Consider the following 25,574-nt stretch of genomic DNA (forward strand, 5'->3'; position numbering starts at 1 on the left):
TCCCCACACCTGGAAGGACGTCTGACCTCAGGGCCCCTGGAGGTCCCCGGTGCCCCGCCGTGCGGCGGTGTATGCGGGGGTGCGGGGCCACGGCTCGGCCGGGGGCCCTCTAGCCTGGTGGCCGGTCGCTGAGGGGCAGGACTGGCCGCGGGAGAAGGCCCACTTGGCGGGGGTGTAGGTCTCTCAGGCCGCGGCTCCTGTCGGTCAGACCGATGTGCAGACTGAGGTAAGGCCTGCGGGTGTCTCCGGTGTGGCCGCGGCACTGCGCCGCTGTCCGTCACCACCGGGTACGACCTCTGTACCCGGGGTTCTCCAGTCCTTCTCCCCAGTCTGGACCCTGACGTCCTGGCCCTGATGAAGGGGTGGAAGCGGACATGCAGAGTGGCGGTGGCCGTGGTAGATCCGGCGGGACGACTTTGTCTGTGCGTCTCTTTCCTGAACCCGTCGTCTGTCAACAGGTGCAGGCTGTGGCTTCTCTTCCAACACAGGAAGTGTAGTTCTGATGCGTCTCCCGGTCATGAGCTGAGCTGGGCTCCCACCGGCTGCTGCCCTAGGGGTAGCTCTGGGACACAACAGAGCCAGATGTGGACCGGCTGCTTCAGGATGTGCTTGGCCGTCTGAACAGCCCGTTCTGCTGCGCCGGTCACCTGGGGGCGGTGAGGGCTAGTTGTAGTAGGGGCAGAACCAGACTTCTCACTAAAGTCTTGGACCTCACCGGATGTGAATGTTGTCACTCACCGGTTGGAGTGGTATCCCCCATCTCAGGAACATTGAGCCTGCTTTGAGCCTGTTGATGACTTGTATGCTGGACGTTGAAGAGAGGTGAGCTATTTCGAGGTCCCTTGAGTAATAGTCCGTCACCACGAGGTAATTCTGCTTTTCTAGTGTTCAGAGGTCTGCTGCAAATGAAATAAAAGGGATGTGTTGTGTGTCTCTCACACACACACACACACACACACACACACACACACACACACACACACACACACACACACACACACACACACACACACACACACACACACACACACACACACACAAAATAAATCATGGTAAACAAATAAACAAATTTAAAGGGAGAAGGAACAGGCGCCCATTGAAGGTTTTTGTTATGGAACAGGAAGTGGGGACCCAAGTGCTGAACACAGGAAGGCAGAGACTTCGAGATGTGAATTATTTTTTTTATAATTTCCTTATTTCCCTTAAATTAATCAAAGTGTAAAATAAATCCTCCTACTTTTGTCGTTCTTAATGTTATTCCGTTTTTTTTTACTTAAGCTTACTTCTAATTATAAATATATAATATTTACTTCTCATTTAAATAATAACATCCCACCATAATCCTTTTAAACATGAGCCCACCAGACAATCATGTTCCATAATTCAATCCGTTTAACTTCAACAATCATATTGTGGCGAGCAGCAGGTGAAGGACGAGACGGGAGCCCAGGTTTAGCAGTCGGCCGCAGCTCCGCGCCCCACAAACCGCTGGACAACGGAGCTGCCTTTAATAACACCAGCACGGTACACACTAGAACACACGCCGCCATTCAACCACACTAACACTTTCAGTAATGGTGCAATGAACACAACATGAACACAAGAGTCACCAACACACCCCGACATCGATAAACCCCAACCCATGAACCCTGATTAGTTTACCAACCACTAATGACCCAGGAGGGCCCCGAAACGGTCCCACCCCCTAGAACAGGAGAACCCCCAGAATCCTTAGCGAAGGCCCTCGTCTGCCAGGCCCCAGAGTCAGCAGGAGCCCTGGGGGTGTGGTCGGGGACCACCTCCTTCGGGGCCCCCACCTGATCCGTCGTAGGGGGCCGTTGGAGCGCCATTCGGGGACCCCGTCCTCCGCCGCCCTCCGACGTCAGGCCCGTCGACGGCCACGCCGGCGGCTGGGACGAGGAGGGGTGGCGCGCCCCGTCCCCCCGCAGCCCTCCCCCAGCCCCAGCTGCCCACACTGCGGCGGTTGGTGTTTAGTCCCGTTAACACGGCAACAGTTTGACGTTATCCCGGGTAAAGTGTTAGGCAGGACGTTAGCCTAGGGCTAGTCATGGACCTACAGAGTGGCGAAGCCACGCCCCTTCCGGTAGAGCCCATGGGACCTATGAGATCGAATTGGATTTAAATGATAATTTTTTCATGCAAAGAAAACTATACACTTTTGTGAAGAAGTTGGTTAATGTTAGTTTTTTTCCAAGGGGAGGATAAAAGCATCCAAAGAGGTGAACACCATTATAAGTTTGGACATGTGGAGAGTTTCAGTTATGCCGGTGGGGAGATTGGCGGTCTTGTCCACGCTAGTTACAGGAGCGTGACGGCACGTACGAGACATGTAGTCTATCTCATTGTGTTTTACCTACAGCCTTTAACTGAACTATTGCACAATAATAGAGATGGAGAGAAAGAGAGAGAGAGAGAGAGAGAGGGGGAGAGAGAGTGAGACGGGGAGAGAGAGAGAGAGAGAGAGACAGAGTGTGTGTCCGGCCGTCTGTCTGTGGTTTCTTTCTACAACCGACACAGAGACACTGAGAACCCCCCCCCCCCCCCCAACCAAAAGCCAGGGAGGAGGTCCAACAATAATATCGGAAAAACATTTGTTGTTCGATTAATAACTTTTCTTAAGGCACTTATGGACTTGTTATTCACTAATAAAACGAGAAATCATCGGCTGAACACACGAGAACATTCAGTTGGATCCACCGAGTTGTTTATTGCAATTATGCTTCATTAACAAATAAGACAGAAAAATAGTCCCTTCCATGTACACAATAAACACGAGGACTAAAACAATAGAAGCAGCAGACTTTACAAATCATCAACAGGTGAGCACGTATCTTTAATAACTGAACATGTTCTGCGGCCGCTTGGTTCCCAACAGAACACGAAAAATCAAGAATCCGTTTAAAGTCATTTACAACATGCAACATTATCCCACAGACCTCTTGGTTATTATGATTAAAATATAAAATCTGCTTTAAATCAGGTCGTAAATCAGGATTATGACAAAAATGATGATATCAGAGTCCTGATGACCAAAACTGGTGAAGTCTGAAATTATACAAAGATTAACCTTCAATAGGTATTTTATATACAATTACAATAATAAATGTGCTTATCTAACTATGGGAGATCTTAAAAGTATTTTCATGGTTTATCATGCTATACTTTAAAGAAGAGAGAGAGAGAGCGAGAGCGAGACAGAGACAGAGACAGAGACAGAGAGAGAGAGAGAGAGAGAGAGAGAGAGAGAGAGAGAGAGAGAGAGAGAGAGAGAGAGAGAGAGAGAGAGAGAGAATGTGTGTGTGCGTATGTGTTTTTTTTATGTGTGTGTGAACGTGTATATGAGGTGTTTGTATGCCGGGGCGGCATACAAACACCTCATATACACATATAAACACACACATATACATACCACAAACGCACATACATACACATACAACTTCTTTTTTTACCCCCGGGGCACCGGGCCCGTTTTTTTTTTCTAAAACCGACACAGAGACGCTGAGGACCCCACTGACCATACCCCCACCCCCGGGAGGAGGTCCTCCTGGGTGAAGGAGGAGCAGAAGGTGTGGAGGCGTGTCAGTGTGTCTGAGGACCCTCCTCCACCTGGGGACACTCTGTAGAAGGACAGAGAGCCAGCAGGCCGGTCCAGATACACTCCTACTCTGGTGGAGCCAGCGGGGCGGAGAGGGAGGTCTGTATAACTACCGTTGTACCGGGCAGAGTAACCACCATCAGTACAAAGAAGAACCCAGGACTTGTTGTTCCCTCCAAGCTTGCTGTCATCACCCCGTCCTCTCCTTGTGATTCCTCTGTATGTCACTCCTATAACAACCCGTCCTTCCCTCTCTACCTCCCAGTAACAGCGGCCAGTCAGAGCCTCTCTACCCAACACCTGGACCCAGGAGTCAAATCTGTCTGGGTGATCCGGATACGACTGGCCCTCTCCAACGCGCGTCACCTTCCTGTTGTCCTCAGACAGAGAGAGGAGTCTGTGGGCCGTGTTGGGGTCCAGTGTGAGGTCACAGGCATCTGAGGGAGAACCAGACATGATGAGCTGCTGAACCATTCTTCATCCTCATCATCATCATCACTAGTACTGTTCTCCTGCGCACTGTGTACATATACATAGATATGAACACATACATACATATAGATATGTAGACATACTGTGGCAACCGGTAGAGGGCGTGTACCGGCGCCACCCAGGGACGGGGAGCGTTCTCCAGCTGATCCTGATCAGCTGGATGGGAAACACCCGGCGAGAGGAAAGCGTGGAGGGGATAAAGCAGACCCGAGGACTGACTGCAGGGAGGCGACCCCCCGACAACGGAGTAGGAGACGCACACCCCCACGACGGCTACGAGGCTCACGGAGACCCTAGCCTAGAGACTCGATTGCTCATACTTTACTCATTGTTAAAGAAACGCCGTGACCGGCTTTATACTCGCCTCATCCGTGCCTACTTACCGTGTCAACCAGCCTCTCAGCCAACCGGGTGGGCCACAATACATAGATACACAAACCTCAACAATAACGTTATGAAAACATCAACAACAATATTATGAATACATCAACAACAAACATCTCTCCTTGGATCCAGGCTGCTCTTCTCCTTTTTATTCTCTTTCAGAGTCTTTTTGTGATCGCTCTCTTCAGCCCCCCCTCCCCCTCAGCCCCTTCACCCCCCCTCCCCCTCCCCCTCACCAACCCCCCTCACCCCTAGTCTTCCCCCTCCCCCTCAGCCCCTTCACCCCCCTTCCCCTCAGCCGGACACCCCCCCCCCTCCCCCTCAGCCCCGTCACCCCCCCTCCCCTCACCCCTAGTCCCCCCCCTCAGCCCGGTCCCCCCCCTCAGCCCATTCACCCCCCCCTCCCCCTCCCCCCTCAGCCGGTCACCCCCCCTCCCTCCCCCCCTCCCCCTCAGCTCCTTCACCCCCTTCCCCCTCCCCTCACCCCTAGTCCTAACCCTCAGCCCCCCCTCAGCCGGGCACCCCCCCTCCCCCTCCCCCCTAGTCCTCCCCCTCAGCCCCGTCACCCCCTCAATGTAACAATGTGATACCTGCTGGGTTTTATACAAGCAGGTTTAACTGTGATGGTGGACAGTATTAATAGACCTAAGATACATGATGTCAGCCATCATCTTCATTCCCAGTAGGATGTGACCTCACTTCCTGCTGTGTGGATGGACTTTCCATCTCAATAGTGAGTGTGTGATGTGATGAATCAAACAGACACTCACATCTCTGTGGAGCTGGTTTCAGCCTCCACACTCCACCGTGCTCCACACTGGGGGGGAAACAAAGTGAGAGCAGCATGTTGAAACATTCACCTTCATCTGCCTTCTCATAACGTTCTACACAACGTGAGTGACAGCTGCCTCTTCAAACCACTTCATCTAGCAGCTTGAATCCTTGTAGGAGACTTTGTCCCTCAGTGGTGAGCTGTCCTCTCCATACCTGAGAGTGTCCAGTCTCCAGCGTGGATCCTCCAGTCCAGCAGAGAGCAGCGCAGCTCCAGAGTCTCCTGGGTGATTGTAGCTCAGGTCCAGCTCTCTCAGATGGGAGGGGTTGGAGCTCAGAGCTGAGGCCAGAGATGCACAGCCTTCCTGTGTGACCAGGCAGCCAGACAAGCTACACACACACACACCCACACCCACACACACACACACACACACACACTTTATTATGTTAATTCTGGTTGAGAGCAGTTCATACTAAACTAACCATGTTTATAAAGCGTATTCATTCCATTTGGAGGACAAGGAGAAAAGAGGACAAGGAGAACAGGAAGAGGAAGTGGGGAGACGACATCATCACAGACATCAGAACTTCCTTGACTTGGACAAATGCTCCTTTCTCAATAGCTACAACTCAATGAGATATTGTTCGGTTAGAGTAAGGAGCGTACCCGATGTGTTTGGTACGCTGAGACCGTTTCTTCACAGGTTCTAACATTGTGTAGAACCAGGGAGAGTTTTGTCAGCCGGCAAAAGAGCAACAGAAATGCATCGGACATGAGCAGAACTACACCAAACTAATGTGAAGATAATAAAGTCCATCTTTAATGTTCAATATGATTCACTTTACCACGTGCCAGTGAAGCTCTATGATGAGGTGTACATTATATTCAGATCACAGCACGGCTAAAGCCTCATCCCCATGTCTACACTAATCTGACAACTCCTCAGCTCACATCTGCTGACCAGAGTTACGTAACATGTAACAAACATAACATACTAGTAGTTAACAGGTCAACCCCTAACCCTCAAATCAGCTGACCAGAGCTACATAACATATAACAAACATAACATACTAGTAGTTAACAGGTCAACCCCTAACCCTAACATCAGCTGACCAGAGCTACATAACATATATCATACATAACATACTAGTAGTTAACAGGTCAACCCCTAACCCTAACATCTGCTGGCCAGTGTTACATGACATATAACAAACATAACATACTAGTAGTTAACAGGTCAACCCCTAACCCTCACATCAGCTGACCAGAGCTACATAACATATAACATACATAACATACTAGTAGTTAGCAGGTCAACCCCTAACCCTAACATCTGCTGGCCAGTGTTACATAACATATAACAAACATAACATACTAGTAGTTAACAGGTCAACCCCTAACCCTAACATCTGCTGGCCAGTGTTACATAACATGTATAACATGCATACCGTTTTATGACTTATTTTTCGATAACGGTCCAACTATTCGTGGACCATCCCTTACATATTAAACAACCCCAGGACACAGTTTGAAGAGGCTGATAACGGACCTGAGAGTTTCCAGTGTACAGTGGGGACTCCCCAGTCCAGCAGAGAGCAGCTTCACTCCTGAATCCTGCAGATCATTGGTTCTCAGGTCCAGCTCTCTCAGACTAGAGGAGTTGGAGCTGAGAACTGAGGCCAGAGCTTCACAGCATCTCTCTGACAGATGGCAGCCATTCAGCCTTCACACAAAATAAAGAGAACAGGTTAGGAACTGTGATTAAAATATCTTCAACTTCGACTTATTACATAATGAAGAAATGTGGTTATTCAAATTAGGTTTCAAATGTCTAACAATAAGATAGTTGTTTTTCAGCGTTGGAAAAGTCGTTTTGGATATTAATAATACTTTTTTTTGCAGTTTCATTAATATTATGCATTGTATTGTAATCAGGGCCGACGGACTGCGGGGACAAAGGGGACAGTTGTGGGGGGGGCCCAAGGCAGAGGGGGGGCCCATGAAAAGAAAAAAAAAAAAAAAAAAAAAAAAAAAATGACCCATTGGCCACGTCTCCCCCCCCCCCCCCGTCAACAATCGCTCCATACCCCCCCCCCCCCCCGTCAACAACTTAGAGCAGGGGGGTCCATCAGTACCTATAGTATAGGGGCCCAGGATTTGGTGCAACGGCCCTGATTGTAATGCATGTTATCAGTTAATCTAAACAGTGTTTTATGTAGGGATGTCCCGATCCCGATCCTCGGATCGGATCGGGCCCGATACTGGGTTTTTAAGGTAGATCGGGATCGGCCGATCTCATTCAATTTCATGGCCGATACATATTTATCTATCCATATTTTTTCTATATATATGTATGTGGAAATTGCGTTGAATGAGAGATATAATTTCGCACGTTGAGCACACAGTTGTGTGACTCGTTTATTGAGTTAGAGAAACCAGGAAATCAAAACGTGCTGCAAGTAAACGAATCCCGCATCGGGCTGTGACGTCATGAGACGCTCGTAATCCTTAAAGGGACAGGGATCCCTGAACCACAGTAAACGACATGCCTAACACAGTGGAAAGAACAACACATAACAAAATACTGTAGGTGAATTATGTTACACTCACTACATATTCAAACACTTCCTTGTTCGGACCCATCACGTGACTGAACTAACCAATCAGAAGCTAGAATTAAGACTGAGGTAAACGTGAGGGAATCAGAGAGGCAGATTCAACAGAATATCCTGACTGTGTTAAATATGTAAAGATGTAAATATGTAAGTAATAATTGTGTGACATAAATATGTAAATGATTAACTGACATTGTAAGTACATTTCTAGAAAAATTAACTCCAATATAAATGATATTAATTTATTCCACAACTTTCAAATATTTAACTTCTAAACCTTACATTATTATGGATTATTCCACGGCTCTTCTCAATGCTGGCTGAACAAAACTATCCCAAGGGCAGAGAATCCTCTACACGACTGGCGGGCACATGCTACACAGCGACCCGCACTGGCTGATACAGCCACAAAGCTTCTTTGTGCACCTTGTACATCGGTGGACAGTGAGAGACTGTTTAGTGCAGTGCGAATGTCCTTGATGAGAAAAGGAACCGGTTGTCAGCCGAGATGGTGCAGATGTTGGTTTTCATTAAACAAAACCTGCACTGAACTGAAGAAGTCAGTGCAGTAGATTAAGATGGAGGAAATAAGAAGCTCTACACTATTATTACCCGCCCACATTGTAAAAAATAATCAGCTTACTTGAAAAAGGGGTGGAAACTTGTTGCCTCAAATAAGTTAAGTAACCAAAACTTTACTTTAGGTTATGTTTACAAGTAATGCTTATGTTATGTTATGTTAACGTGATAGAATAAAAGCTATTGAACGCAGCTTGGATGCCTGTCTATTTCTTAATGTACAGGAAATTAAATATTGTTTGTCAACACAAAAAGTGATATCGGAAATCAATATCGAAAATCCAGTATCGGGAAATATCGGGATCGGATCAGGAGCAACATGAAAATATCGGAATCGGATCAGGAGCTAAAAAATTAGATCGGGACATCTCTAGTTTTCTGTATAATTAGAAGTTTTATTCCATTATTATGTATATTGTGTTGTGAGGGGAATAAACATCATAGCAATCAGGAAAACACTTTGCTAGCACGAGAACTAAAATGTACGGCCACACTGAACGCGTTACGCTCGTAGGATTAGGCCTAACCTGCTGCTTCATCATTGTGTGTCACAAAAATGGTTCAACACGCCTAACGCGCCTACGGAGCTAGATGAGCCCGCCCAAAACTTATTTTCCCCCGCTCCTTTTCTTTTGCTCCACAAACATGTCTGAGATCACCACCATCGCTGCGCTGTACTTGTTGTGGGAGTTCCAGGAGAGCAGGAAACCCAAACGCCGTCGTGTTTGGGAGCATGACATCCTCCGTAGGCGCTCACAGCTGGGTGGGTTTCACCACCTCCTCCAGGAACTCCGCCTGGATGACGGCCGGTTCCAGACGTATTTTCAGTTGACTGGGGTCATGTTTGATGACCTGCTGACCCGGGTTGGTGCCAGGATCTACCGTCAGGACACCAAGTACAGGCGCTCCATATGAGCTGCGGAGAGCCTGTCCTCCGTCTCTTTGCCAGTGACGTCGGGTCAAGCTCAATGCTGATTGGCTGTCGCGGCTAAGTGTCACGCGTAGGAGCGTAAAAAGTTCCATTTTTTTTAACTCCGCTCGTGGGTGTGTTGGGCGAGTTATTTAGGTGCGTAAAACGCGTCTAACGCGCCTAACGTGCTGCTTTAGCGCGTTTAACGCATCTAGACGTCTAAACCAATGGTTCCCTACGCAAAGATGTGGATTTACTAAAGCCTCTAACGCGCGTAAAGCGTTCAGTGTGGCCGTACCTTTATACAGCATTTGTGCGCCTGCGGGTGTCAGTTGCGTGCTGCTTCATTTCATATGCGCACTTTTATGGATGTTAATCTGTTAAATGTCTCCTGATATTGAACCTTGTGGTGTAACTGTTTGACCATTGAGTAAAACTGACCTGAGGGTTTCCAGTGTACAGTGTGGACTCCCCAGTCCAGCAGAGAGCAGCTTCACTCCTGAATCCTGCAGATCATTGTTACTCAGGTCCAGCTCTCTCAGACTAGAGGAGTTGGAGCTGAGAACTGAGGCCAGAGCTTCACAGCATCTCTCTGACAGATGGCAGCCATTCAGCCTGAACACACAATAAAGAGAACAGGTTAGGAACTGTGATTAAAATAACTTACATCCTCAACTCATTACATAATGAAGAAATTGTGGTTATTCAAATGTCTAACAATAAGATAGTTGTTTTGCAGTGTTTGAAAAGTCGTTTTGTATATTAATATAACTTCTTGATGCAGTATTTTGTATATTATGTATTGTATTGTAATACATGTTATTAAGTTAATCTAAAGCAATGTTTTGTATATAATTAGGAGTTCGAGGAGAGCAGGAACCCCAAACGCCGTCGTGATTGGGAGCATGACATCCTCCGTAGGCGCTCACAACTGGGTGGGTTTCACCACCTCCTCCAGGAACTCCGCCTGGATGACGGCCGGTTCCAGACGTATTTTCAGTTGACTGGGGTCATGTTTGATGACCTGCTTACCCGGGTTGGTGCCAGGATCTACCGTTAGGACACCAAGTACAGGCGCTCCATATGAGCTGCGGAGCGCCTGTCCTCCGTCTCTCTGCCAGTGACGTCGGGTCAAGCTCAATGCTGATTGGCTATCGCGGATAAGTGTCATGCGTAGGAGCGTAAAAAGTTACATTCTTTGAACTCTGCGCGTAGGTGTGTTGGGCGCGTTATTTAGGTGAGGAAAATGCGTCTAACGCGCCTAATGTGCTGCTTAAGAGCGTTTAACGCATATACGGCCCTAAACCAGGGGTTTTCAGATTGGGTGAATGTGAGCCTCCCCTTAGAGTAGGTAAGGACAGCCGAGCCCCCCCCCCCCCTCCCCCAAAAGAATAAATAAAAATCCTGTCCGCCAGACCTAACACACGCCTCTTCAGTTATTTCCATTTTTTGTGTGTTCCAGGCAATGATGACTTTCAGTAACTAATCAAATGTAAATATTTTTTTAGATTGTATTTGAAGACATTTTATTTCCACAACTTTTTTAAAAGTGCATTCATAAACGATTCGTTGCAACAGCAAATAATTTCCAATTTCATGCAGGCCAAATTGAGGCGATTTAAAATCAATCATCAGTAGGCCTATCCACAAGTCAACAAAACAAAGCTACAACCAACGACGCCCGATGGCTGAAATCGGTGCTGTGTGTCTGGGTTGTAAGCACACTTTTGAAGGAGATGAAGGAAATTTGTTAACGATTTCAGCCACATAAATCCTCAGATTTAAACAACAAACAAAATGTGCCAAATTCACATAATTTGCGCTACGAGAGGCATCAGCCCTATGGCCCAACCAATTTATGCATTCAAGACGAAACAACTTTGACTTTCAATTTAATCGTCCATATCAGTGAGAACAATGAGGCCTCGCTTTTGATGCGCAGAGTTGTCCGATGCGGGGCTGCACTGCAGAGAGAAATAAACTAGAGCTGTCAAGCGATTAAAATATTTAATCGTGATTAATCGCATTAATGTCATAGTTAACTATTATTAATCGCGATTAATCGCAAATTATTTTTCTATGCTAAATATCCCTTGATTATTTTGTCCCATAATTCTTCTCATTTTAATTCTCTTATCAACATGGTGAAGTGCATCGGCTTGCCTTGTGCAAATGATTTTTTATTGATAACAACATTGGCATATACTGATCAAAACAGGACGATACAAAAAAAGAGCCTATAGTGCAATTAAACGACTGCTTTGAACAAATGTCATTTGAGCATAGCAGTCAGGCTACTGCTTTTTTGTTTTGAGCCAAAAAAAGAATTTTCTTTTTTTTCTTTTTTTTAATAAAATAATTACGTTAATCGCGCGATAAATTTTTTAACGCCGTTAAATTTGGTTTGCGTTAACGCCGTTAATAACGCGTTTAACTGACAGCTCTAAAATAAACGCAAGTCGTCTTCCACCTGCAGGCTTGATCTGTATTTTTTTTTATCAGGGTCAGTGCGGAAAACCCACACTCACATAAGTAGGTGGAGGTGAAGGAGATTAGGACTTTCATAGCCTTTGTGGAGCCTATGTGGAGATCGCTCTCCACAGAAAACCAGAAACGCATTCAGGATCATATTTCCAACGATATTTGCTCGGTCCGGTCTCCACCCTTAAGGCACGCCTCACCTATTGAAAACCGCTGCCCTAAACCAATGGTTCCCTACGCAAAGATGTGGATTTACTAAAGCCTCTAACGCGCGCAACACGTTCAGTGTGGCCGTACCTTTAGACAGCATTTGTGCGCTTGGGGGTGTCAGTTGCGTGCTGCTTCATTTCATATGCACACTTTTATGGATGTTAATTTGTTAAATGTCTTCTGATATTGAACCTTGTGGTGTAACTGTTTGACCATTGGGTAAAACTGACCTGAGAGTTTCCAGTGTACAGTGTGGACTCCCCAGTCCAGCAGAGAGCAGCTTCACTCCTGAATCCTTCAGATGATTGGTACTCAGGTCCAGCTCTCTCAGACTAGAGGAGTTGGAGCTGAGAACTGAGGCCAGAGCTTCACAGCATCTCTCTGACAGATGGCAGCCATTCAGCCTTCACACAAAATAAAGAGAACAGGTTAGGAACTGTGATTAAAATAACTTACATCCTCAACTTATTACATAATGAAGAAATTGTGGTTATTCAAATTGGGTTTCAAATATCTAACAATCAGATAGTTGTTTTGCAGTGTTTGAAAAGTCGTTTTGTACATTAATATAACTTTTTGATGCAGTATTTTGTATATTATGTATTGTATTGTAATACATGTTATTAAGTTAATCTAAAGCAATGTTTTGTATACAATTAGGAGTTTTATATATTATGTATATTGTGTGGTGAGGGGAATAAACATCATAGCGTTCAGGAATGATTTTGCGAGCACGAGAACTAAAATGTACGGCCACACTGAACGCGTTACGCTCGTAGGATTAGCCCTTACCTGCTGCTTCATCATTGTGTGTCACAAAAATGGTTCAACACGCCTAACGCGCCTACGGTGCTAGACGAGCCCGCCCAAAACTTAATTTCCCCGCTCCTTTTCTTTTGCTCCACAAACATGGCTGAGATCACCACCATCGCTGCGCTGTACTTGTTGTGGGAGTTCGAGGAGAGCAGGAAACCCAAACGCCGTCGTGTTTAGGAGCATGACATCCTCCGTAGGCGCTCACAGCTGGGTGGGTTTCACCACCTCCTCCAGGAACTCCGCCTGGATGACGGCCGGTTCCAGTGGTACTTTCAGTTGACTGGGGCCACGTTTGATGACCTGCTGACCCGGGTTGGTGCCAGGATCTACCGTCAGGACACCAAGTACAGGTGCTCCATATGAGCTGCGGAGCGCCTGTCCTCCGTCTCTCTGCCAGTGACGTCGGGTCAAGCTCAATGCTGATTGGCTATCGCGGATAAGTGTCACGCGTAGGAGCGTAAAAAGTTACATTCTTTGAACTCTGCGCGTAGGTGTGTTGGGCGAGTTATTTAGGTGAGGAAAATGCGTCTAACGCGCCTAATGTGCTGCTTAAGAGCGTGTAACGCATATACGGCCCTAAACCAGGGGTTTTCAGATTGGGTGAATGTGAGCCTCCCCTTAGAGTAGGTAAGGACAGCCGAGCCCCCCCCCCCTCCCCCAAAAGAATAAATAAAAATCCTGTCCGCCAGACCTAACACACGCCTCTTCAGTTATTTCCATTTTTTGTGTGTTCCAGGCAATGATGACTTTCAGTAACTAATCAAATGTAAATATTTTTTAATATTGTATTTGAAGACATTTTATTTCCACAACTTTTTTAAAATTGCACTCATCAACGATTCGTTGCAACAGCAAATAATTTCCAATTTCATGCAGGCCAAATTGAGGCGATTTAAAATCAATCATCAGTAGGCCTATCCACAAGTCAACAAAACAAAGCTCCAACCGACGACACCCGATGGCTGAAATCGGCGCTGTGTGTCTGGGTTGTAAGCACACTTTTGAAGGAGATGAAGGAAATTTGTTAACGATTTCAGCCACATAAATCCTCCGATTTAATCAACAAACAAAATGCGCCAAATTCACATAATTTGCGCTACGAGAGGCATCAGCCCTATGGCCCAACCAATTTATGCATTCAAGACGAAACAACTTTGACTTTCAATTTAATCGTCCATATCAGTGAGAACAATGAGGCCTCGCTTTTGATGCGCAGAGTTGTCCGATGCGGGGCTGCACTGCAGAGAGAAATAAACTAGAGCTGTCAAGCGATTAAAATATTTAATCGTGATTAATCGCATTAATGTCATAGTTAACTATTATTAATCGCGATTAATCGCAAATTATTTTTCTATGCTAAATATCCCTTGATTATTTTGTCCCATAATTCTTCTCATTTTAATTCTCTTATCAACATGGTGAAGTGCATCGGCTTGCCTTGTGCAAATGATTTTTTATTGATAACAACATTGGCATATACTGATCAAAACAGGACGATACAAAAAAAGAGCCTATAGTGCAATTAAACGACTGCTTTGAACAAATGTCATTTGAACATAGCAGTCAGGCTACTGCTTTTTTGTTTTGAGCCAAAAAAAGAATTTTCTTTTTTTTAATAAAATAATTACGTTAATCGCGCGATAAAATTTTTAACGCCGTTAAATTTGGTTTGCGTTAACGCCGTTAATAACGCGTTTAACTGACAGCTCTAAAATAAACGCAAGTCGTCTTCCACCTGCAGGCTTGATCTGTATTTTTTTTTATCAGGGTCAGTGCGGAAAACCCACACTCACATAAGTAGGTGGAGGTGAAGGAGATTAGGACTTTCATAGCCTTTGTGGAGCCTATGTGGAGATCGCTCTCCACAGGAAACCAGAAACGCATTCAGGATCATATTTCCAACGATATTTGCTCGGTCCGGTCTCCACCCTTAAGGCACGCCTCACCTATTGAAAACCGCTGCCCTAAACCAATGGTTCCCTACGCAAAGATGTGGATTTACTAAAGCCTCTAACGCGCGCAACACGTTCAGTGTGGCCGTACCTTTAGACAGCATTTGTGCGCTTGGGGGTGTCAGTTGCGTGCTGCTTCATTTCATATGCACACTTTTATGGATGTTAATTTGTTAAATGTCTTCTGATATTGAACCTTGTGGTGTAACTGTTTGACCATTGGGTAAAACTGACCTGAGAGTTTCCAGTGTACAGTGTGGACTCCCCAGTCCAGCAGAGAGCAGCTTCACTCCTGAATCCTTCAGATCATTGGTACTCAGGTCCAGCTCTCTCAGACTAGAGGAGTTGGAGCTGAGAACTGAGGCCAGAGCTTCACAGCATCTCTCTGACAGATGGCAGCCATTCAGCCTTCACACAAAATAAAGAGAAGATGTCAGGAACTGTGATTAAAATAACTTACATCCTCAACTTATTACATAATGAAGAAATTGTGGTTATTCAAATTGGGTTTCAAATATCTAACAATCAGATAGTTGTTTTGCAGTGTTTGAAAAGTCGTTTTGTACATTAATATAACTTTTTGATGCAGTATTTTGTATATTATGTATTGTATTGTAATACATGTTATTAAGTTAATCTAAAGCAATGTTTTGTATACAATTAGGAGTTTTATATATTATGTATATTGTGTGGTGAGGGGAATAAACATCATAGCGTTCAGGAATGACTTTGCGAGCACGAGAACTAAAATGTACGGCCACACTGAACGCGTTACGCTCGTAGGATTAGCCCTTACCTGCTGCTTCATCATTGTGTGTCACAAAAATGGTTCAACACGCCTAACGCGCCTACGGTGCTAGACGAGCCCGCCCAAAACTTAATTTCCCCGCTCCTTTTCTTTTGCTCCACAAACATGGCTGAGATCACCACCATCGCTGCGCTGTACTTGTTGTGGGAGTTCGAGGAGAGCAGGAAACCCAAACGCCGTCGTGTTTAGGAGCATGACATCCTCCGTAGGCGCTCACAGCTGGGTGGGTTTCACCACCTCCTCCAGGAACTCCGCCTGGATGACGGCCGGTTCCAGTGGTACTTTCAGTTGACTGGGGCCACGTTTGATGACCTGCTGACCCGGGTTGGTGCCAGGATCTACCGTCAGGACACCAAGTACAGGCGCTCCATATGAGCTGCGGAGCGCCTGTCCTCCGTCTCTCTGCCAGTGACGTCGGGTCAAGCTCAATGCTGATTGGCTATCGCGGATAAGTGTCACGCGTAGGAGCGTAAAAAGTTACATTCTTTGAACTCTGCGCGTAGGTGTGTTGGGCGAGTTATTTAGGTGAGGAAAATGCGTCTAACGCGCCTAATGTGCTGCTTAAGAGCGTGTAACGCATATACGGCCCTAAACCAGGGGTTTTCAGATTGGGTGAATGTGAGCCTCCCCTTAGAGTAGGTAAGGACAGCCGAGCCCCCCCCCCCTCCCCCAAAAGAATAAATAAAAATCCTGTCCGCCAGACCTAACACACGCCTCTTCAGTTATTTCCATTTTTTGTGTGTTCCAGGCAATGATGACTTTCAGTAACTAATCAAATGTAAATATTTTTTAATATTGTATTTGAAGACATTTTATTTCCACAACTTTTTTAAAATTGCACTCATCAACGATTCGTTGCAACAGCAAATAATTTCCAATTTCATGCAGGCCAAATTGAGGCGATTTAAAATCAATCATCAGTAGGCCTATCCACAAGTCAACAAAACAAAGCTCCAACCGACGACACCCGATGGCTGAAATCGGCGCTGTGTGTCTGGGTTGTAAGCACACTTTTGAAGGAGATGAAGGAAATTTGTTAACGATTTCAGCCACATAAATCCTCCGATTTAATCAACAAACAAAATGCGCCAAATTCACATAATTTGCGCTACGAGAGGCATCAGCCCTATGGCCCAACCAATTTATGAATTCAAGACGAAACAACTTTGACTTTCAATTTAATCGTCCATATCAGTGAGAACAATGAGGCCTCGCTTTTGATGCGCAGAGTTGTCCGATGCGGGGCTGCACTGCAGAGAGAAATAAACTAGAGCTGTCAAGCGATTAAAATATTTAATCGTGATTAATCGCATTAATGTCATAGTTAACTATTATTAATCGCGATTAATCGCAAATTCTTTTTCTATGCTAAATATCCCTTGATTTTTTTGTCCCATAATTCTTCTCATTTTAATTCTCTTATCAACATGGTGAAGTGCATCGGCTTGCCTTGCGCAAATGATTTTTTATTGATAACAACATTGGCATATACTGATCAAAACAGGACGATACAAAAAAAGAGCCTATAGTGCAATTAAACGACTGCTTTGAACAAATGTCATTTGAACATAGCAGTCAGGCTACTGCTTCTTTGTTTTGAGCCAAAAAAAGATTATTATTATTTTTTTTTTAATAAAATAATTACGTTAATCGCGCGATAAAAATTTTAACGCCGTTAAATTTGGTTTGCGTTAACGCCGTTAATAACGCGTTTAACTGACAGCTCTAAAATAAACGCAAGTCGTCTTCCACCTGCAGGCTTGATCTGTATTTTTTTTTATCAGGGTCAGTGCGGAAAACCCACACTCACATAAGTAGATGGAGGTGAAGGAGATTAGGACTTTCATAGCCTTTGTGGAGCCTATGTGGAGATCGCTCTCCACAGAAAACCAGAAACGCATTCAGGATCATATTTCCTACGATATTTGCTCGGTCCGGTCTCCACCCCTAAGGCACGCCTCACCTATTGAAAACCGCTGCCCTAAACCAATGGTTCCCTATGCAAAAATGCGGATTTTCTACACCTCTAGCGAACATAACGCGTTCAGTGTGGACTGACCTTTAGGCAGCATTTGAGCGCTAGGGGGTGTCAGTTGCATGCTGCTTCAATTTACGTGCGCACTTTTATGGTTGTAAATCTGTTAAAAGTCTTCTGATATTGAACCTTGTGGTGTAACTGTTTGACCATTGGGTAAAACTGACCTGAGATTTTCCAGTGTACAGTGTGGACTCCCCAGTCCAGCAGAGAGCAGCTTCACTCCTGAATTCTGCAGATCATTGGTACTCATGTCCAGCTCTCTCAGACTAGAGGAGTTGGAGCTGAGAACTGAGGCCAGAGCTTCACAGCATCTCTCTGACAAATGGCAGGTATTCAGCCTGCACACAAAATAAAGAGAACAGGTTAGGAACTGTGATTAAAATAACTTATATCTCCAACTTATTAAATTATGAAGAAATTGCGTATTTTCAATATTGGGTGTAAAATATATATCTATATGAAAGTTGTCTTGAAGAGGAGGCAGTAGCTCAGGAGGTAGAGCGGGTTGGCTGGTAACCTGAAGGTTGCTGGTTCTGCCGTCGCTGTTTGAATGTGTGCGTTAATGGTGAATGTGAGGCAATATTGTAAAGCGCTTTGGGTGGCCAATGGTTAGAAAAGCGCCATATAAATGCAGTGTTGGAAAATTGTTTTGCATATTATTACTTTTTGTTCCAGTATTATGTATGGTATTGTAATACATGTTATTAGTTTATGTAAAGCAATGTTTTGTATATAATTAGAAGTTTTATTCCAATATTATGAATATTGTGTTTTGAGGAGAATAAATATCATAGCGATCAGGAAAACACTTTGCGAGCACGAGAAGACAGCATTTGAGCGCTAGGGGGTGTCAGTTGCGTGCTGCTTCGCTTTACGTGCACACTTTTATGGTTGTTCATCTGTTAAATGTCTTCTGATATTGAACCTTGTGATGGAACTGTTTGACCTTTGGGTAAAACTGACCTGAGAGTTTCCAGTGTACAGTGTGGACTCCCCAGTCCAGCAGAGAGCAGCTTCACTCCTGAATCCTGCAGATCATTGGTACTCAGGTCCAGCTCTCTCAGACTAGAGGAGTTGGAGCTGAGAACTGAGGCCAGAGCTTCACAGCATCTCTCTGACAGATGGCAGCCCTGCAGCCTTCACACAGAATAGAGAGAATAGGTTAGGAACTGTGATTAAAATAAGATACATCTTTAAGTTATTCAATAATGAAGGAATGTTATTAGTTTAACAAAAAAAACTAAATAATTAGATGTATAAATGAATACTTCTATATTCTATTGTACTGAATATTCTCTTATGTGTACTATAATATATTACACGTTAATAGGACACCTACAGAGATGTTTTGTATATTATTATAACTAGTATGTTTATTCTGTTATGAGCAGAAAAGTAATACATGTTGTAATGAACCCACAGAGATCTTTTTCAGAATATTTTAACCTTATACCACGGTCTGCGGGAATACTCGATTCTGATTGGCTGCAGGGTGTGCATTAACTCCTGATATACGGACACCTGGACAAGTAGTTCCATCAAATTGACTGTTTACCGTTCTCAATTAATGCGCTAGCTGGCGTATCGTCTCTAAAATTAGTAACCATAGCAACGGGAAACAAAACAAAGCTGAGCAGACCATAATACCTCCCGCTACCTCCCGTTCTAAAGTCGTAGCTATGGTCCGTCCTAATTACTGGAGGAGTGAACAACGTTTCCGTTGCACGAGAACCCAACGGGCGTGTAATGGTGGTTCCGGGTATTAGTCGGACCCTCAGGCGTAACCAGGGAAACAAAATTATGTTTTGTGGAAAACTTTATATTTGGATTGTAAAACGCATGAAAATATAAATGAACGGTCTTAATTTGGTCACCGTTGGTAAGTGACCGTGGTATAAGCGGGATAATGCCCTTCGAGGTGTCCCTTATCAGGAGTTAATGGACTTCACGGAGGACGGTTCACGCCTCCACCTCTTCCATTAATTCCTGATAATGGACACCTCGTCGGGCATTATCCCTTACTTATATTCCAGTTATATTTATATTGTGTAGTGTGTATTGTAATAGATGTTATCAGTGAACCTACAGAGATGTTTTGGAGGCTTTGACCACTGGCAGCAGCCTCAGAAGACCATCTTCTGAAGCAGAGTATTTCTTCAGATCAAACACGTCCAGCTCCTCTTCTGATGTCAGTAGGATGAAGACCAGAGCTGACCACTGAGCAGGGGAGAGAGATTCTCCAGAGAGACTTCCTGATGTCAGGGTCTGTTGGATCTCCTCCACTAGAGAACGGTCGTTCAGCTCATTCAGACAGTGGAACAGATTGATGCTTCTCTCTGGAGATAGATCTCCTTTTATCTTCTCCTTGATGTAAGACACTGTTCCCTTATTGGTCTGTGAGCTACTTCCTTTCAGTCGCAGCAGCCCTGTTTTAATCTGAGTGGTCAGTGATCTTTTTTTCTGTCCCAGCAGACCTCGTAGGACAATCTGATTGGTCTCCAGAGAGAGGCCCAGGAGGAAGCGGAGGAACAAGTCCAGGTGTCCGTTCTCACTCTGTAAGGCCTTGTCCACAGCACTCTGGTAGAGGAGGAGTTTATCTTCCCTCGAGGCTGAGAGCAGATTGACCCCAGTGTTGATAAAGGACCAGAAGACATAAAGGGCAGCCAGAAACTCCTGGATGCTCAGATGGACAAAGCAGAACACCTTGTCCTGGTACAGCCCACACTCCTCTTTAAAGATCTGGGTGAACACTCCTGAGTACACTGAGGCTGCTCTGATATCGATGTCACACTCTGCCATATCTGCCTCGTAGAAGATCAGGTTGCCTTTCTCTAGCTGGTTAAAAGCAAGTTTTCCTAGAGAAACAATGATCTCCCTGCTCTCTGAGCTCCAGTCTGGATCTGTTTCAGACCTCCCATGGTACTTCCTGTCCCCCTGTATGGACTGAACCCTCAGGAAGTGGCTGTACATCTGAGTCACGGTCTTGGGCATCTCTTTGATCTGGGATTTTTTGAAGAAGTCCTCCAGAACTGAAGCAGTGATCCAACAGAAGACTGGGATGTGACACATGATGTGGAGGCTTCGTGATTTCTTGACGTGGGAGATGATTGTGCTGGCCATCGTCTCCTCTCTGAATCTCTTCCTGAAGTACTCCTCCTTCTGTGGGTCGGTGAACCCTCTCACCTCTGTCACCATGTCAACACACTCAGCAGGGATCTGATTGGCTGCCGCAGGGCGTGTGGTTATCCAAATGCGAGCGGAGGGAAGCTGGTCGCCCCTGATGAGGTTGGTCAGCAGCACGTCCACCGAGGTAGACTTTGTGACATCAGTCCAGATCGGGTTTCTCTGGAAGTCCAGAGGAAGTCGACACTCATCCAGACCATCCAAGATGAAGACAACTTGGAACCGCTCGAATCTGCAGATTCCTGCTTCTTTGGTGTCAATAAAGAGGTGATGGAGAAGTTCCACCAAGCTAAACTCTTTCCCTTTCAGTAAATTCATCTCTCTGAAAGTGAGGAGAAATGTGAAGTGTATGTCCTGGTTGGTTTTGCCCTCAGCCCAGTCCAGAGTGAACTTGTGTGTTAAGACGGTTTTACCAATGCCGGCCACTCCAGTTGTCATCATTGTTCTTATTGGTTGATCGTGTCCAGGTAAGGGTTTAAAGATGTCCTCACATCTGATTGGTGTTTCTTCCTTGGCTGGTTTCCTGGAAGCTGTTTCAATCAGTCTGACCTCATGTTCCTTGTTGACCTCTTCACTGCCTCCCTCTGTGATGAAGATCTCTGTGTAGAAGTCGTTCAGATCTGTTCGCTGTCCTGCTTTAGCGATTCCCTCAAACACACACCTGAACCTCTTCTTCAAATGAGACTTCATTTTATTTTGGCATTCGACAGCATCAGATCCTAAATGAGAAAACAACAGATGACAACAGTTAGTGGATGGTGATCAGTGGAACCAGGTCAATATTTCCTGTTAAATTATCCACTTCATGATACTTAGTGGCTTCATTACTTGTGGTCAGAAAAGCTGGTTGTGAAGGACTGCATGGTACAGATTCAAAATGTTAAGGACTATTATTTCCACAGCAATCTGGTTGGTCTAATGATAGTAATAATGATAGTGAATCAGTGTAAAGTGATTTGCTATGCTGATACAACAAGCCAGGGTTTCATCACTTCAACTGAGTCGTTCTGCTGTTGGTCTGCAGTATAATGGTTAATGTTATTTAACCTGATAGACCCACAATAACCCTAAATATCTTGGTCAAACCATCTAACCTGATCCCCAACATAACTCTGCATATATGGACCAAACCATTTACCTGATACCCATTAACCCTACAACATTTAACCCCAAAGAGGAAAGATACTGCTCCTTAAAAATATGATTTCTTCTCTTTTTCAGATCAGATCTGTTTTGCCCTTCAAAATAAGAGTCTCCTCTGTCTTCAAAGTAAGAGTCTCTCACCGCCCCCCAGTGTGTCAGCCAGTTCCTCTTGGTTCATCTCCAGCTCTGTTTGATGCCGCTGTACAGACTGAGCACTGGTGACCTTTGACCTCTCCTGGTGTCTGTGGAGAACACACACACACACACACACACACACACACACACACACACACACACACACACACACACACACACACACACACACACACACACACACACACACACACACACACACACACACACACTTTAATTTTCCCTGACTTGGAAACATCAGTACCAGTAAAGTCTGATAACAAGAGCCTGCTCACTCCTGCTGGACTCTTGAAGAAAAACAAGAACCAGGATTTATGGACGTTTGATAGAAGCTGTATCTTTATGATATATGATGAATCCTCACCTCTTCTCAATAGACTGATTTCCATCTTTAAAGGCAACAGGATGATCCATAGAGTGGTCACTCTTCATGGAGACACAGCTGGGTCCAGGGGAGTCTGCTCTCTGCTGCTGGACTCTTCTAGAAAACAAGAAACAGGACTTCTGGAAGTTTGATAGAAGCTGTACCAATATAATCTCTAGGGCTGTCAAGTTCTGGTCGGTTGGTTGACTGGTTAATCGATATGCACTTGTTGGACCAAATTCCCTTTGGTCGGACTATGGCTGGTGTTCCTTTAATAAGAACAAAGAGCTGCTTAATCCATTATTTTAGGGCCGGGAGGGACAAAAGCAGACCGATATTTGAGTGACGGGCTATATTGTGTTAGAAATAACATTAGTTATGAATAAAAGAATGTTGAAAGCTTAGTAGTTTCTGTTTCAACAATCTCATCTCATCTCATCTTCGACCGATTATTCGGGGTCGGGTCGCGGGGGGAGCAGCTCAAGCAGGGGGCCCCAGACTTCCCTTTCCCGGGCCACATTGACCAGCTCTGATGGGGGGATCCCGACGCGTTCCCAGGCCAGTGTTGAGATATAATCTCTCCACCTAGTCCTGGGTCTTCCCCGAGGTCTCCTCCCCACTGGACGTGCCTGAAACACCTCCCAAGGAAGGCGCCCAGTGGGCATCCTTAGATGCCCGAACCACCTCAGCTGACTCCTTTCTAAGTAAAGGAGCAGCGGCTCTAATCCGAGTTCCTCACGGATGGCTTAGCTTTTCACACCTTTCAACAATCATATGGTTTAATAAACTATAGGACTTATACGACAAGAGGTCAAACCCCCGGGTTCCTCAACGTTGAACTGGCCCATAAGGAAGACCGCTAGTCCTAACTTACTGAACCTTTACTCCGCTACTAACTCATTGATTCCAACAAAGTGTAGAGTAAGTTTGTGGGCGGATCAGCTAAAATGGTGGCATGAGTACTTTTTTCTTAATACGTCTGTGATTCCTCATCCCCCTTTGTGTTTAACGCTCGCTAGGCTTTGAGAGGGAACACATCAGAATTGGCTTCTTGTCACGAATCCCAGCAGCATCCAGTGGGCCCCGTTATATTACACACAGATAAAAGCTATAATCAATTCTTCGGTGGTGTCGTCTCTAAACGACGCTGCCCGACGCTCCGTGGCTCGTCCGCTGTCTGCTTCATATTGAAGCTCTGCCCTAACCGAGTGGACTCGGACCGAGAGGGGTCTGAAACCCACTGCCCTTCTCCAAACAGCCCTCATGTGATGTTGAGGCTAGCAGGTAGAGTACAACGCACTGTGGTAGATTATGTTGATCCAGAGATAACGCACGCATTGTTTTATAATCATCTTTTCACCATCGACCAATCGATTGGTCAGAGGGTTGGTTGAATTTAAGACTACAGCCCAAATCATCATCTCTAATCAATGCTTACCTTTTGTCAATAGACTGAATTCCATCTTTAAAGTTAAAAGGATGATCCATAGAGCGGTCACTCATCATGGAGACACAGCTGGGTCCAGGGGAGTCTGCTCTCTGCTGCTGCTCTGGGCTTCAACACACACACACACACACAGACACACACACACACACACACACACAGACACACACACACACACAGCTTTTACTCAGACTAATGATGGAGTCATGATGCATCACTGCTGATCTCTGAGATGGACAACAGTCACAGACAGAGAGATCCTCTTCTTACCTCTTAGCTTCGCTCCGGCGGCCATGTTCCCCAGACAGAGTGGTCTTAGAGGTAGGACCCCCCTCCTCTCTCTCCTCATCCATAGTAGAATGGAACCCTGGACACAAACACAACTCATCCATCACTTCATTTCATTTGCCTTTTGAACTTTAGCTTTTTATTGAGAGACGTCATTGTGACTGTGTCACACTAAAGCATTATGGATGTCATAGAGACCATTAATATGAACCCCACATCATGACCAGACTGCCCTCACTACAGTACAGATGTGTACAGCAGATGACAGATGAAACACCTTGGAGACTGTAACTGTGCTTAAACTACAACACAAAAAAGATATACAATGCACTTGAAAAATGCATTGCGGTACAATTAAAATCCAAAGAACGTTAGAATAATTTCTCCACTGGAACTGTTAGCAGGAGCACTACTAAACACAGCAGGAGTCCAACAGTGCAACAACAGAAAAGTAGACGAGACGAGTTTTGCTCTTCAGCCTCAAGGCATATTTATTTTATAGTGAATAACTAAACTGCTCTTCCAGCCTTCATGTTGGGAGCGGGCCAAGAGAATGATCAAGTCCAGAACATTCATATTTATAGGGGGCATGACGTCACCAATCATATCACATCTCTTATCAAACTGATAACACCCCCTTGTGGTGTGGAACAGATATACAGTACAGAATACATCACAGTCAATCATTCATACTTATGTCAACAGGAACAAAGTCTGAATTCTGTCACATTACTGAACCACAGATTCAATATAGATCAACTGGTGAAGCTCAACACATCGATAGTCAATACGCACAAATAGGCTATATAACTTTTTTAAATATCACCACATTAAAAGGACTTCTGTCACGTCCTTCCTTTAATTCGGATTAGCATCAAGACAAACTCTCTTGAATATTGAACGCAGTGTTCAATTTACCACACGGGTCAGAAAAGCAGTGAAACATGAACTAATGTGTTCTCTACAGTAAACTCTGTCTTTAATTGATAAGCGATACACGGAGACACATACCAAGATGAGATCAGTATTATATACAGCAACCTAAAGACAATATTAACGCTAGTAAACTGGTTGTTCATTATCATATACATAACCTAAAAACAATATAAATGCGAGTAAACTGTCAGCCTACCTTACCGTATCTACTCCGGGATTATATTGCGTTCATACGGTATAAAGTTGTAAAAGTTTAAATGTAAGGGAAGAAACGGAGGTTAAAGTGTTTCTAAAACAAGTTAATCAGGTGAAAGGAAGTGAAAGAAAGGCTCTTCGCTGCGACACCGTTGACTCGCAGTGGAAAAAACCCGGGAAACGCCTCTCTCAGCG

At 45.1% G+C, this 25,574-nt stretch overlaps 1 protein-coding gene across 7 annotated transcripts; it reads right to left on the minus strand.

The window, feature by feature from the left end:
- Positions 1-2,641: 2,641 nt before the first annotated feature.
- LOC130375581 (NACHT, LRR and PYD domains-containing protein 3-like) lies at positions 2,642-25,558 on the minus strand. Of its 7 annotated transcripts, none has more exons than XM_056582593.1 (15): positions 25,381-25,558; positions 24,231-24,327; positions 23,955-24,071; positions 22,517-22,630; positions 22,141-22,241; positions 19,760-21,575; positions 18,637-18,810; positions 17,838-18,011; positions 15,062-15,235; positions 12,290-12,463; positions 9,810-9,983; positions 6,814-6,987; positions 5,480-5,653; positions 5,263-5,309; positions 2,642-4,053 (listed from the first exon to the last, which is right to left on the minus strand). In XM_056582593.1, the coding sequence occupies exons 2-15, from the start codon at positions 24,311-24,313 to the stop codon at positions 3,500-3,502; spliced, it is 4,050 nt and encodes a 1,349-aa protein (XP_056438568.1). In that variant the 5' UTR covers positions 24,314-24,327; positions 25,381-25,558; the 3' UTR covers positions 2,642-3,499. The 7 variants fall into 7 exon arrangements, with proteins under 7 accessions (XP_056438568.1, XP_056438569.1, XP_056438567.1 ...); XM_056582592.1 differs by having other exon boundaries at positions 2,644-4,053; positions 22,517-22,633; positions 25,386-25,557; XM_056582591.1 differs by having other exon boundaries at positions 2,644-4,053; positions 22,517-22,633; positions 25,381-25,557.
- Positions 25,559-25,574: the final 16 nt, after the last annotated feature.

The sequence above is a fragment of the Gadus chalcogrammus genome, chromosome 22, assembly GCF_026213295.1.
Source record: "Gadus chalcogrammus isolate NIFS_2021 chromosome 22, NIFS_Gcha_1.0, whole genome shotgun sequence".
Lineage (NCBI taxonomy): Eukaryota > Metazoa > Chordata > Actinopteri > Gadiformes > Gadidae > Gadus > Gadus chalcogrammus.

Bases quoted from the DNA above. Each gene is read 5' to 3' on its own strand.
- LOC130375581 (XM_056582592.1), bottom strand. From the start codon at position 24,313: ATGGATGAGGAGAGAGAGGAGGGGGGTCCTACCTCTAAGACCACTCTG. The intron at 12,464-15,061 runs GTCAGTTTTACC...TTTTGTGTGAAG, and splicing joins TGTACACTGGAAACTCTCAG to GCTGAATGGCTGCCATCTGT. The intron at 5,310-5,479 runs GTATGGAGAGGA...TTTCCCCCCCAG, and splicing joins TGGAGACTGGACACTCTCAG to TGTGGAGCACGGTGGAGTGT.